Genomic DNA, 15,467 nt, shown 5'->3' on the forward strand with positions numbered 1-15,467 from the left:
TTTTTTTCCAGTTCTGTAGTGGTAATTTACATGCAATAAACTTTGCCAATTTAAATGCAAATTTTGATGAACTTTAATTATTGTGCACAGTTGTATAACACAACACTGACCCTTCTGTCTCATAAACAAACAAACAAAAAAAGACACTTCTATCTCCCCAAGGAGTTTCTCCAGCCACATCCCTTTGCAGTCAATGCCCCAACCCATCCTCAGTCACAGGACACTACAACTTTTGCTACTATAGTTTTGCCTTTTCTAGAATTTCATATAAATTGAAGCATAGAATGTACAATCTTTCATGTTTGACTTCTTTCACTTAAGATTGGCCCATGTTACTATGCACATCAATATTTTATGGAATTGATTTTTTTTATTTTTTATAAATTTATTTTTATTGGTGTTCAATTTGCCAACATATAGAATAACACCCAGTGCTCATCCCATCAAGTGCCTCCCTCAGTGCCTGTCACCCAGTCACCCCCACCCCCTGCCCACCTCCCCTTCCACCACTCCTAGTTCGTTTCCCAGAGTTCAGAGCCTCTCATGTTCTGTCTCCCTCCCTGATATTTCCCACTCATTTTTTCTCCTTTCCCCTTTATTTCCTTTCACTATTTTTTATATTCCCCAAATGAATGAAACCATATAATGTTTGTCCTTCTCCAATTGACTTATTTCACTCAGCATAATACCCTCCAGCCATTAGAAACGACAAATACCCACCATTTGCTTCGACGTGGATGGAACTGGAAGGTATTATGCTGAAATTGATTTTTTAAATGGAGAAACATCTCATCAGTTCCATAAAAATTAAATAGCTTCATTTTAACTTTAGTTTTATCAAAAGCATTTTTCTGAATAATTTGCACATGTGTATAGTCTCCTGTGTATTCAAATATTTTTAGTGTTGAAACTGACAAAAAATAAAACTGAAACTTTATGGATGGTTATTTGAATATATGTGTCTCTGATTAAATGATTGTTTTATACATATATACACATTATACACATTCAAATACAGACATACACACACAGGACAGTTTATTCAAACCCAAGAATATGTTAAGGTAAAGACAGAGTTCAGAAACCACATCTAAAAATTTTTGGCCACTGATAAATTATATTATGCCTTTTACTGACTATGTGAACAATTAGATATCTATTTTTTTAGTTTGTCTTATTGATTCTGGTCATGCTATTAAAAGCAAACAACATGATTTAATACAATTCTTAAAAATAAAATTCAGAAAAGAATGTTTCCAGTTGATCTAAGAAAGGAATTAATCTGTTTTCTTTTTTCACATTATAATGTCATACTTCCTACCCAAAGATTTTTATTCTTTTCAATTTTTTAATGCATTACTGAATTTCATCTCATAAAAGTTGTTATTTTTAAAAAAATATTTGGGTGCCTGGGTGGCTCAGTCCATTAAGGGTCATATTTCTTTTATTTGAAGATTTCATTTATTTATTCATGAGAGAGAGAGAGAGAGAGAGAGAGAGAGGCAGAGATATAGGCAGAGGGAGAAGAAGGCTCCAAGTAGGGAGCCCGATGTGGGACCCAATCCCAAGACTCTGGGATCACGCCCTGAGCTGAAGGCAAACACTCAATTGCTGAGCCACCTAGGCATCCTCATTAAGGGTCATCTGACCCTTGATTTCAGCTCAGGTCATTATCTCAGGATTCTGGGATTGAGCTCCACAGTGGGCTCTATGCTGAGTGTAGAACCTGCTTAAGATTCCCTCTCTCTCCCAAAGCCCCCCTCCCATGCACGTGCAGCACACTCTCTCATTCTCAAATAAATAAATAAATAAATACATAAATAAATAAATACCTTATTGAGATATGAAGGTAGTTGGGTATTTTCACATGGGTTATCTCGCTTGACCTTCTGAACCACTGATAGTTAAGTACGTTACCCCCACTTCACAAGTAAGAAAACTAAGCCTCAGGTTAGATATTTTTGTTCACGATCACATAATTGATAAGAGTTAGAAGTAAAATCCTGATCCTAGAATTTACCTGACTCTAAAGACCATGCTCAAGAAAGTTTTATTCTATGCTGAATTTCAAGTATGGAACATTTTTCCCTCAGTAAGTTTTAGACTTTGTTCTACATTTCTTTTAAGTCATGATTCTCAAAGTATACTGAATCAGAAACTCTGGATTAGGGGATCCCTGGGTGGCGCAGCGGATTAGCGCCTGCCTTTGGCCCAGGGCGCGATCCTGGAGACGCGGGATCGAATCCCACATCGGGCTCCTGGTGCATGGAGCCTGCTTCTCTCTGCCTGTGTCTCTGCCCCTCTCTCTCTCTCTCTCTCTCTCTCTCTCTCTCTCTGTGACTATCATAAATAAATTTTAAAAAAAAGAAAGAAAGAAAGAAAAGAAACAAACAAACAAACTCTGGATTAGGGCTCAGTTCCCTGTTTTAACAAACCCTCTAAGTTAATCTAAAGCATATTAAGGTGTGAGAACCACTGTTTTTAGGTCACACTGTGAACATTATTTTGTATACTGTAGATTACTATGTTTTACTCCCTATAGTTACCCATGTTTATTGAGAAAATGCTCATTGTTTGGGTAATATTTTAATCTAGGAACACTGCCTCTTTTGATTCACTGTTTTAGACAATTTTGTTATTGACAGAGTTATTTTAACAACTTTTCTGTTGTGTTGATATGTTAAATTTAAATACAATATTAAATAAGGCTTGTCAGAGAGGTAAGAATTTTCAAAACTCAATACAGATGGCAACATGACATTATTACTAAGCAAAATTAGAATAGTGATTTCTCCAAGTGAGAAAAATATTATAAGGCTGTGTCTGAAGACCATTGTTAGCTATTGACCTGTAATATAATTAACAGGTCCCGCTCCATCAGGTTGTATAATAATGTAAATCACATTAGAGCAGAGAAGTGGAAACTAGAATCTTAGGAATACTGAATACATGGGCCAGAAATATTTTTATATTATGATTTTATAAACACAGTTACATTTACAAGCACCTGATTAAATTTTAGGCAAACTGAATTAAGATTGCCTTACTTTTTCTTGTGTAATCTAAGCTATACCCTTTAGCTTATAATTTAGGCTCTAAAAAACTAATTTTACTGTCTATAACATTGCTCATTTTGAAAAACAATCACACCCTTGATCCCTAATAGTCACAAATCTACATGGACACATGTGATATGCCATTCTCTTTCCAAAACTGCAGATTTTATAAGTTATATAACTAAGAAAGGAACTTTTCAAAAAAGCTGATTTTTTACATCACTTTTTATAAATAAGTACATTAAATTTAGGGGCATCTGGGTGGCTCTGTCGGGGGGTGCCTGGATGACTCAGTTAAGCATCTCCCTTTGGCTCAAGTCATGATCTCAGGATCCTAGGATCGAGCCCACATGGGGCTCTCTGCTCAGTGTGGAATCTGCTTCTCCCTCCTCCTCTGATCCTTCTCTCCACTTATGTTCTGTCTCTCTTTCTCTCTCTCAAATAAATATTTTTTTAAAAAGGTACATTCAAAATTAAACTTGTTGAAAGTTTAAATTCTGTTTCAAATTTAATAAGCTTTCATAAGCCTCAGGAAGAACTTATAGGAGAACCCAAGTACTGGTTTTGGTGGTATAATATATTAAATAATGATATTTTGGGATGCCTGGGTGGCTCAGCAGTTAAAGCTCCTGCTTTCAGCCCCGGGTGTGATCCTGGCATCCTGGGATCAAGTCCCACATCAGGCTCCCTGCATGGAGCCTGCTTCTCCCTCTGCCTGTGTCTCTGCCTCTTTCTCTCCCTCTCTCTCTTTCTCTCTCTCAAGAATAAATAAAATCTTTAAAAATAATAATAATAATAAATAAACAAACAAACAAACAAATAAATAAATAAATAAATCTGTTATTTATATAATGCCTTATCGATATCAAAATATCTTCAGGCACAGTATGTCTTTCATCCTCAAAGAAATCCTATGAAATAAGGAAGGCAGTTGATTTTCTAAGAAAGCCAAGACAAAGAGAAGCTAAAAGCCAATGTCACAGACCAAATCAGTGATTGAGATGGAGTCAGACAGTCCCCCCAATGGACCTCTTTTCCTCACATCAGACTTACTTCCAGTTTTTAGAATTTGCTTCTTTTCAAATGCTATCTATTCAGTTTAAGTCAAGGAGTACTAATATGGATCTGTTTGAGTCATTACAATACTTAGTTTATTAATGACTTTGAAATGCTAATTAGTAGGAAACTGTGTTTTCATTTCATTAATTTCTAAACCTCTATTGTCTTTTCAGGAACCACTGCTTTGTATTTGTTCCTGGTTATGCATCCTTCCATCTTTAGTAACTCCCCCAGCCCAAAAACCTTTGAGGAGGTACAGTTCTTTAATAGAAATAACTACCACAGGGGGATTGATTGGTAAGATGGGTTATTAGTATAAATCTAAAAGTATATGTACTGTGCACAGTATAAAATTAGTGCTAATATTTATAAATATATAAGTTTGTAGCCACAAATAAAAGTTATCCTCTATGCCTTGGAAATGGATCGAATAAAATGAAGCACAGAAATTATTCATAAGAAATTTTTCTCAGTTTAAGGGACTTATCACTTCAAGAGGCCCACATGTAATTTCAATTTGCATGAATTATCTTTGACAATAATTACAGACATAAAGTCAGAGAAATACCAAAACATCCAGGAATTTCATTCCTCTCTACTCTTAAGAAAATACTTCCATAGCTTTTTCTTCTTGCGCTCTTTGCATTAAGGTGATGCTACAGTCCACGTAATAATTTTCCATTTTGCTTTGGTGTAAAGGTAAATAAGTAAATAGAACTAGAAATGTGTATATATTTCATGAATAATGAGAACTATAAACAAAGCTATTAGCAATATACAAAATTTAATTTTTGGTCTTTGAATTGAAATTATAACTATATCAACCATCTAAGGAAAAGAGTTAAATTAAAATCAAAAGTTAAAATGTCAAATACATACAAAATACAGTAACATAGTAGGAATAGATGTTGCAAAGGAACATGTTAATCATAAAATATATCTGTACATTTTACTGTTAAAGTATAAATTCTAGGCAGAAAGTGGTATAAAAGTGAAATTATTAAAATAATTCTAAAGCACATACGTAAATATTTTGCAGTTATTTTAGCATAAAGAGTTGTTGTATATTAACTTCTGTTGTCACATTGAATGATCTCAATTTTACAAGTATCAAACCCCTCAAGAGTTGCTTGTATATGGCCCAGATGGAAAGAAAAGAAATGAATATAATTCGAGCAGCCTCTAAGATTTACATATATTCTAATTGTAATATACATCACTTCCAATTCTTTAGTACAGGGCTTGATATTGATTAATTGTGTGGTGCTAAATAAGAACTGTGATAATCAAGAAAGCACCAACTACTTCAGCTGCTATTTGACCAGTGACTCAAATATATATGCCTGTATACAGTAGAATAAAACTAGGTTAACATTAGGACTAAAGGGAGTGATTAAAAACTGTTTTAAAAGTGGAGAGGAATGTAATACTTGGACTTCCTAGGACTTAAGAATATTTGTAAGAATAATCAAAAAAGTTGTTCATAAGTCAGTAATGGACATAGGCACTATAACAGGAATGAAAAGTCCCTTAAGAAGTTTACAAAGCGATGACAAATAAGTAGAAAGCTAAAGAGCAACTAAAGATTTTAATTATAACTCACTAAAGACATCTCAATTGCAAACACTTTTTATTGACAAATTATATGTTTATAAGAGATACAAATAACAAATAGTAACTGCAAATTTCAATCTATTATCAATAGCTATAGTTTTGTTCTCAAGGACACCAGATGTATCTACAGTCCTCAGGCTGGCCCTGTCTCTCTGTGAAGCACCTTAGCAGTCCCTCTGGGACCAAAGAGCCATAGAGTTGAAGACGACATGTTTCAGTATGCCAAGGTGGTTTACAGAATTAACCCAGGCACAGTTAGTTAATCTAGATCCATGGATTTGTGGAAAATCAAGGCTGCCTTGACTGAAAGGCAGCCAAAACACAAGCTGAGGCATGAGCAAAGTAGGGCAAATGAAAATGAAAAACCACTTTTGATAAAAACAGCCAAGATTTGCAATCAGGAGATCAAGAGAAATGTTTGATTTATGCATACAGTTAAGTGTTATATTTTATGGTTTGGTATTATTTTTTATAATTACATGGGGATGAAGTGGAGGGTTGGACTAGTACCTGGAGAGCCATAAAATCATGTTAGCACTTAGAATTTCTAAACATCTTAATCTGGCTTTGAGTAAAAATCACTTAGAAATACTCATGGGCAACCTAAGTAAAAAAATAAATGTGTAGTATCTTTCAGTTAAAATGCTGAGGTACTACGAAAGTAGCGAAGCTTAAATGAGGCAGGCATTCACTTTTAACCCCCAAATTGTTTTATTTTAATTTAAATTTTGTTAGTTAGCATACAGTGAGTACAGTATTGGTTTCTAGAGTAGAATTCAGTGATTCATCACTTACGTACAACATCCAGTGCTCATCATAACAAGTGCCCTCCTTAATACCCATCATCCATCTAGGTAGGCCATCCCCCACCCACTTCCCTCCTTCAACCCTCAGGTTGTTCTCTAAAGTTAAGAGTCAGTTATGGCTTGTTTTTCTATTTCTTTTTTTCTTTTCCCCCTTCCCATATGTTCATCTGGTTTCTTAAATTCCACATATGAGTGAAATCGTGGTATTTGTCTTTCTCTGACTTATTTCACTTAGCATAATATACTCTAGCTCCATTCACTTCATTGCAAATGACTATATATATATATATATACACACACACAAACATATATATAAATTGCAAATGACAATATATATCTGTAGATCTATATAGATATCTATACATATAAATCTATAGATATATATAAAACAGTATGCCATACCTTCTTTATCCATTCATCAGTCAGTGGACATTTGGGCTCTCCATAGTTTGGCTATTGTTGATAATGCTGCTGTAAACATTGGGGTACATGTTCCCCTTCAAATCAGTATTTTTTTGTATCCTTTGGGTAAATACCTAGTAGTACAGTTGCTGGATTGTAGGGTAGTTCTATTTTTAACTTTTTGAGAAACCTCCCAACTGTTCTCCAGAGTGGCTCCACCAGTTTGCATTCCCAACAGTGCCAGAAGTTAACCCTCAAATTGTTAAACCACTCTAGTTCACCCACCAATTCTTATGATAATTTTAATTCATATTCTCCAAGTATATACCTATTTCTACCTGAAAATATGGAGCTGAATTCTTATCTACCTGCTTATTCATCAAACATTTTTCAAGCGCCTCTAACTGCCAGCCACTATACTAGAAAAATATGGGCATAAAGGCAAAGATGAACTGGACCTTGCTTTTTTCATGAGCCTCTGGCACCTGGCAAAATCAACACGGTATAGGTCCAAGATCTAGAACTGCTTGAGGAAGTTTTTAAGGTCTAAACTATTCCAGGTATAAAGAGGACTTCTGGGAATGTGGGACCATTTTTAGAAACTAAAAGTTATCAGAATTCAGTACCTTCTGCCCTTCTTTTGTGGCTGTTGGAGCCTTTCTCAGAATAAGCGAGGCCAAGACCAGTTAGACCAAACAAGATACCACTAGACATCTGGGATAACGTTAGCATCCCTGGAACTACGGTGAGCATCTAAATTAAGAAATACCTTAAAATTTGGCACTTTCCATAAACAGAATATACACCAGAACAGATAGCAGATCAAACTTTCCAGAAATTTTTATATCTGTTTCCTCCTAAAAGGATGTCAGAATGACATATTACCAAGGCAAATTCCAGAAAACATAAAAGGATTTCTCTATTATCCTGAGTTTTAAGACATTACTTTGTTTTACTAGCCAACTTTGCAATACATTAACAACTGGAATCCTACCAGGATGACTAAAAGAAAACAACATACTGCATAAAGAAGTCATCACTTAAATATTAATGATTCTCTTGTTCAATAATTATTGAACTACCATGTTATGGTAGCCCAAAGTTATGGTGGCTTATAAATTGAAGAGGGTGGGAGTGGAGAATGAAGAAGTCATTATGAATGTGAGAAACCCTAGAAGTTAAATTTGCATGTACTCTCTAAAAGGACTCTTTTGTCCTTTAAAATGTTTCCCTTAATGCCTCAGAAATATATATTGTCACATACTGAATTAGTTTATATTTGACAGCTTTTGTACAGATGGGACATTATAAAAAAGCTATTAAGTCCTACATTTCTGTGCTTAAGGCTTCAGGTATTCCTGTGTTCACTCTGCTGGTGAATTACATTCTCATCCCACTTAAAGATATAGGACATGACCTTGGCAAATTTGATAGGATTTTATATTTGGAAATATGTACATACCTTTTAAACTTTTATGAATATTCTAAAGACTATAAATGGCTCTAAATGGAAAAAAAAAAAAGTTAAGCAAATAGGCAATATTTACACCAAATGTGTCCTGCCCTTTAGCATTTTATAGTTGAATGCAACTGCAGAATTACACATTAGTGGGAAGGAATTTATTTTACTTGTGGATAAAGTAAAAAAAATTTTGTCTAAGTCCTTTTAAAATATATTTGAACTGAACATATCATCTGTTTTTATCAAAAGTTCCTTCTGACTGAGCACTCATATTTTCCTCTTTAAAATATTTCTGCATTTAGATACATTTTATAGAGTTAGGTTGATTATTGTTCCAATTCAATCATTCTGTGTCTATATTTTTGCTATTTCCCATACCATTCTTCCTGATAGTAAGCAAAACAAAAAGAAAATGTATTTAGAGAAGCATTCTCAAAATACATTATTAATGTCCTGTATACTTTGCCCTTGCTAACTATATAGAACAGATGCCTTATAGAAAAAGGCTTTACTTTAGGAAACAAGTGAATTTGTGGGATACCTTTGACATATACAGTCATCAGAGTATGAGTATAAACCAGTCTTATTTTGAGAAATATTCCTTTTCTAGGTATATGGATTTCTTCCCAGTCCCATCTAATGTCACCACTGACTTTCTGTTTGAAAAGAGTGCCAATTACTTCCACTCAGAGGAAGCTCCTAAAAGAGCAGCTTCTCTGGTCCCCAAAGCCAAGATCATCACCATCCTCATCGACCCCTCAGATCGAGCATATTCCTGGTATCAGGTAAGAAAAATACAGACAGAATCTAACAGGTAAGAAAGGGAGTATGAAGAATGGAGGATGGTTTGCAGCAAAAGCAACCACCTCAGGTCTCAATAAAACAGAATATTTGCTAGTTTTACATCCGAATAAAGGTGGATAGAGTTTTATTTCTGGGAAAACTTTCTCCTTCATTTTTTATTAATTTTGCATTAATTTATTAAAATATATTAATAAAATGAAAATATAACAAAATAGTATGTACTTGTATGTATATCTGTGCTTCTACACATCTATATTTTGAAAAAATAGACTGAAAAATAGACTAAGGATCCTTCTTCCTTGGAAACTATAAAGTTGAGATAAATGTGAAATGCTATATTCAAAAACCCCTTAACTCTTATTAGGCTAGCATTGCTTCTAAAAAGATACATAATAATTAAGATGGCAAAAAGTAGTGATAAAGAAAGAATTTTTAAAGTAGCAAGAGAGAAGAAAACAGTTACATAGAGGGGAAACACCATAAATCAATCAGCTGATTTTTCAGCAGAAACCTTGCAGGCCAGGGACACCTGGGTGGCTGAGTGGTTGAGTGTCTGCCTTCAGCTCAGGGCATGATCCTGAAATTCGGGATCGAGTCCCACATTGGGCTCCTTGCAGGGAACTTGCTTCTCCCTCTGCCTGTGTCTCTGCCTCTCTCTCTGTGTCTCTCATGAATAAATAAAACCGTTTTTAAAAAAAAAGAAAAAGAAACTTTGCAGGCCAGAAGAGACTAGCATGATACATTCAAAGTACTGAAAGGAAAAAACTTACAACCAAGAATGCTCTACCCAGCAAGGTTATCATTCAGAATGGAATAGAAGGAGGGATAGTTTCCCAGACAAGCAGAAGTTAAAGGAGTTCATCACCATTAAATCAGCCTGACAAGAAACATTAAAGGGAATTCTTTCAATAGAAATAAAAGGCCACAATCAAGAACAAGAAAACTATGAAATGAAAAAAACTGATAGGTAAATGCAAACATATAATAAAAGTAGTAGGTTAATCACTCATAAAACCAGTATAGAGGTTAAAGCACAAAAGCAGTAAAGTCAATTATACCTACAAAAATTAGTCAAGGTATTCACAAAATAAAGGAATGTAGAGTCTTATATGCATAAAACATGATGGGGGAAATAAAAATTTAATGTTTTTAAGATGGGCTCAAACCTAAGTGACCATCAACTTAACACAGACTGCTATCCACATAAGATGTTACCTATGAACATAATGATAACCACAAATCAAAAACCCTATTTTTTGCATATAACAGATATGCAAAAAATAGAGAAAGGAATCCAAGTATAACAAGAAAGAAAGCCATCAAACCACAAAGGAAGACAGCAAGAAAAGAAAGGAACAGAGAAGAACTATAAAAATGCAAAACAAGTAACAAAATGTCAATAAGTACATAACTATCAATAATTACTTTAAATGTAAATGGACCAAATGCTCTAATCAAAAGACATTGGGTGGCTGGATGGATAAAAAAGCAAGACCTGGCTACATGCTGCCTGCCAAGAGATTCACTTCAGACCTAAAGACACATACAGATTGAAAGCAAAGGGATAGAAAAGCGTTTAACATGCAAAAAGAAAGCCAGGGTAGGAATGCTTCTTATATCAGACAAAATAGACTTAAAAAGAAAAGATAGTATCAAGAGACAAAGAAGGATACCACATAATGACAAAGGTAATAACCAAAAACAAAACCACAAATTCCTTATCTGAAACTTTGCACCAGGGTTGGAAATAACACTGCATAAAGTGCATGCACATAGCTCTGATCTTCCAGACAAAAGTAGTATGTTCCACTCCCACAGATAGGATTTCAAAACAATAACTGATGACAATCTAGGATATAAAAGAATAAAGTTTCTCAGCACCAGGCCCTTTTGTTATTTAACAAAAGTAGTTTTTCCAGATTCAAAAAGGAGGAACAGATTGTCAGGAAAGGTTTTATGCCTGGGACAGAGTGGGAAAAGGTCATAATAAAGCAGATGGGATCTTAGATAGGCATATTGATAATAATCTGCCTAACAAGAAGTGAGACATGGTGGAAAACTGAAATCCACAACTCTACACTAAGCATTGATGCCAAATTCCTACAGACATCTTTTAAATCATAGTATACAGCAAATTGCAAATTGACTGATTAGATTTTGTGCCTTTTACCTTTTCCACTAGGTATCTGGAGAAAAGAGGAATAAGCCTTAATTGACTCAAAGAGAAAAGAAAATTGGAACTTGGCAACTGCTTAGCCCCTGAAAAAATTGAGAATTTACCATAAAAGCAGGTTTCAAGGCTGTAAGCTAACAAAATGTCCTAAATATTACAAATAAATCACTTTATAGTGGCAAAATGCAGGCTTTAACAAAATCTAGTGGTGGTTGTAGTATAGTAATTTGAATCTCAATTGCAGCAAATTTGCTATTCAACTAGATGTGATAAACATCCACAAACCTACCACTAAGCCTGAATATTTATTGGTCAATTTAGGGAAAAGGTGATTTCCTCAAACCCATGGGCCTCAGCCTGAGCCATTATGAAACACTTTCCTATTTGGATTGCTGCTTTCTGCACTTCTGTACAATAAATGATTCTGATTCATCACAAAGGAAGGTTACCATTAGGTAAAATAATCTTGGCTTTTGGATGCTAGGTAGTGTATGATAAAAGCTGTGGATTTGAGATAATGTACATGTCAGAGTTTTCAGTAGTTTCTCCATTTAAAGTAGACAGTTGGGCTTTTCTAATCTAAAACTGCATTACTAGATAGAGAGCGAAACTGTGGCAGAACTAGCAGAGTATTTGTGTATTATGGATTTTCAATGGATGTAAACATGGTTTGCTTATGGGCTGCAAAGGGGGCATTAATGCAACTTTCAAAAGTTTGCTTCCTGGATAAACATATACATTAAGGAAAAAACTCAGTAAAGTTGGCTAAGGAAGTCTATCAATAAGAATTCAGCCTCTCCCAAATAAGCTCTCAAAAAAGATACCTTCATCAGTGTCATAACTTTAAATCCTGATGCTCCAAGCAAACATTTTCATCCTTTATTAATTGAAAAACAAATAACTCTCCAGCAGCGAGTTGCTCCTTCCTTTAGCTTCGAGACTTGTCACAGAGATTGGTTTTTAATTATTCATGCCTATGGTTCAAGCTAGTTTAATTATCCACCTTTTCATCATAGCATCAGCGATCTCATGAAGACCCCGCAGCTCTGAAGTTTAGCTTCTATGAAGTGATCTCAGCTGGGCCCCGTGCACCCTCCGAGCTCAGAGCCTTGCAGAAGAGATGTTTGGTCCCAGGGTGGTATGCCAGCCACATCGAGAGATGGCTTGTTTATTTCCCTCCCTTTCAGGTATTGAGCAATAAGAATTTACATCATGTTACAATCTCATTAAGTTGATGACTTTGCCTCTAGGATAGAGGAAATTTTTACTCATTAAAACATTACTAGCTTTTACTCTGTAGTTGTAAATAAGACTACGGCAAAGAATACTAGTTAGGCAGAGGTAAGCAAACTGTTTAATTTTCTTTCTAAAAGTATCTCAGAATAATTCTCCCTGCTGTATTTTCTAGTGCATGTCCATCCTGATTGTAAAAAACCTCAAAAGCTTCATATCCCGGATTCTTATTCTGCCAATAAAGCTTGAGAAACTCTTAAACAAGACAAATACTGTTTTGCTTAATTGTCATTATTTCCCTTTGAAACACCTTGCAGAATTTTCCATAATCCCTATGTTTTTCTTGCCTTCCTTGCTTCTCTCTTTTGCCAGGCACCAACCTAGATTACAAACTCAGCACCTACATTGGATTGCATGAAGCAATCCAGTCACATCAGATGTGTCGCATGCCTGTGTGTCTAGAACTATGCTGTCCAGCATGATAGCTGCTGCCACATCTGGCTATTTAAATTTGTATTAAAATTACATAAAATTAAAAATTCAGTTTCTAATCACATTAGCACATTTTAAATGCTCAATAGGTACCTATTAGACACAACTATAGAACATGCCCATAGTCACAACATATTCTAGTGAACAATGCTGGTCTAAGCTAAACAGAAATATTGGGCATGCGAGATGCGAGGTATGAGCAAAAAGGAAGAACAGATCGTGGTTTCTTTGTGATCTTCCATCATGGTCTGCCTGGCGTTTTGTCTTTCTGGGCCACCCACCTCCCTCCCTAGAGTAACAAGCAAAATTTTCCCCTCAGTTGATGGAAGAACTTCTGTCCACATTCAGCTTCTCTGGGAGTTTCATCTTTTTTTCCAAATGAATTATCTAACTATTTCTAAAATAGTGCTCCTCTGAATGGACTCATGGAGAATGACATGTCCTCTGCTTCATTATACCTGGGCTTATTCCAGCTTTTCTTCTTTTTACAGTTCTCCTTCCCAGCTTGAATGATGGAACCATTGTTTGCTTGGTTTCTATTTGTGATTTTGTAGTCACATTTCTTAAGCTCTTTTGATCTCTTCAAATGGCTTTTTGTTTTCATAGTATTTTCAGGACTTCTCAGATTAAAACCAGGAGTGCATTTAATTAGTGTGATTTATTTCTTATTCCAAGTCATTAATAAGAATGGCCTAGTTAAGTCCAACAACAATGTATGCAAATCCCCTCAGAATGTCTCTCATTGAATAAATTCAAGAGTGTAGGAATTGTTTGTTATACAGTTACACATCTTTTTTCAATGTGCATTGTCTTTTTTCCTCCCTTTGGTAATTTAGTTGCTAATTATCGATGGGCAACAGCTAAGGATGGATCCTGCTACAGTGATGGATGAAGTACAGAAATTTCTAGGAGTTTCTCCTCATTATAATTACTCAGAAGCTTTAACGTAAGTTTATATTCTCATTAACTTATTAAAGTTTCAGGAGAGAATTGGTTTTGAAAAAACTGTAGGTTAGTGATGCAAGTATTGTGTTAGCTGTTCCTTACATAGTGATTATTTTCTGATTTGTTTGACATGAATTACTTGAAAACTATCTTTTCAGCAGTGTGGCAAATAAATGTCCTAAATTCTCTGTTGATCACTAACTATCAAAGATTTACTCCAGAAGGAAAGAAGGGAAGCAAAATAACTGTGAATCTTAAAACTAACAATAGCCACAGAAGAGGCTACTTAGTCAATAAGTGCTGAGTCTATTTAGCAGACAATGGTGGAAACTCGTGGAAGCATGAAGAAGTGACTAGACGGTTCAGGAACTCTCTCCTCTGTCTTGTGTGCAATTTTCAAAAACAGTGTCATGCAGCAAGAAAGTCAACCAATAGGTGACTGAATAGGCAGAGAGACATGTGCTTTTTTTTTTTTTTGAGAGATGTGCTCTTAAACATACTTACATTTTTTGCTTCTATGTTTTTACCCACTGTGGATCTGAGGAGGTGTCTTCTTCTGCGGCCACAAAAATTATAGCTCTGGTTTGGCTTTCTTTTGCTGTTTTCTTTCTGATCTTAGGTAACTGACTATATCTGGACAAGACTAGGATAAGGCAAGAGAAGCATTAGGATTTAAGGAAACACTCACTCTCAGTTCCATGCAAATGCCTAAGAGTGAGTACCTCCTGCAATTTTGCACCTGGATACGTCTCTTACCTTAATCCTGACTCTGGACTCCTTTTAGCATTTTATATAAGACCTCCTCTTACTTTGTCCAGTGTAATCGTCAGTAATCAAATTTATGAAAGTTGTGTTTGTTTCTGTTTCACATGTCTAGAGCAACTGGAAGATAGTGAGTTGGATGAGCTATGGATTGGACCCCCACTATAACACTTTTTTTTTTTATTTGAGGGTCATAGGCTGAGCCTTAAAGAAACTGAAAATGACTGTTATGGAATTCTTCCTTTGTATTTCTCAATATAAAACTCACTTCTATAGATCAACTGATTTTCTCTTTTCATCATATGCTTTATCTTATAGCAAGTTATAAGTTATGAGAGGCAGGATTCCTTTACCTTTCAGCATCCTTTACAATAAAGATTGACAGACAGGATCCCTGGGTGGCTCAGCGGTTTGGCATCTGCCTTCAGCCCAGGGTATGATCTTGGGGTCCCGGGTTCAAGTCCCATGTTGGGCTCCTTGCATGGGGCCTCCTTCTCCCTCTGCCTCTCTCTCTCTCTCTCTCTCTCTCTCTCTCTCTCTCCCTCTCTGTCATGAATAAATGAACAAAATCTTTAAAATAAAAAGATTGGCAGAAAAACATCCAATATTGTTTATGTCTTGCGCAAATCATATGCAGAGACCTATGTAAGAAAGACATT

General features: G+C 35.3%; 1 protein-coding gene and 1 long non-coding RNA gene across 3 annotated transcripts in view; one reads left to right on the forward strand and one right to left on the reverse strand.

The window, feature by feature from the left end:
* NDST3 (N-deacetylase and N-sulfotransferase 3) overlaps nt 1–15,467 on the forward strand; it is a 177,098-nt gene that overhangs the window by 145,187 nt on the left and 16,444 nt on the right. The window contains exons 10-13 of one of the 2 annotated variants that reach the window (XM_041757650.1): nt 4,289–4,412; nt 9,010–9,184; nt 12,393–12,563; nt 13,938–14,047. In XM_041757650.1, coding sequence (XP_041613584.1) covers nt 4,289–4,412; nt 9,010–9,184; nt 12,393–12,563; nt 13,938–14,047 — 580 coding nt within the window. The remainder of the gene's footprint in view (nt 1–4,288; nt 4,413–9,009; nt 9,185–12,392; nt 12,564–13,937; nt 14,048–15,467) is intronic. The other variant, XM_041757652.1, reaches the window with a different exon arrangement.
* LOC121492417 overlaps nt 1–15,467 on the reverse strand; it is a 160,969-nt gene that overhangs the window by 108,817 nt on the left and 36,685 nt on the right. The gene's annotated exons all lie outside the window — the stretch shown is intronic.

The sequence above is a fragment of the Vulpes lagopus genome, chromosome 6 (genome assembly GCF_018345385.1).
Source record: "Vulpes lagopus strain Blue_001 chromosome 6, ASM1834538v1, whole genome shotgun sequence".
Lineage (NCBI taxonomy): Eukaryota > Metazoa > Chordata > Mammalia > Carnivora > Canidae > Vulpes > Vulpes lagopus.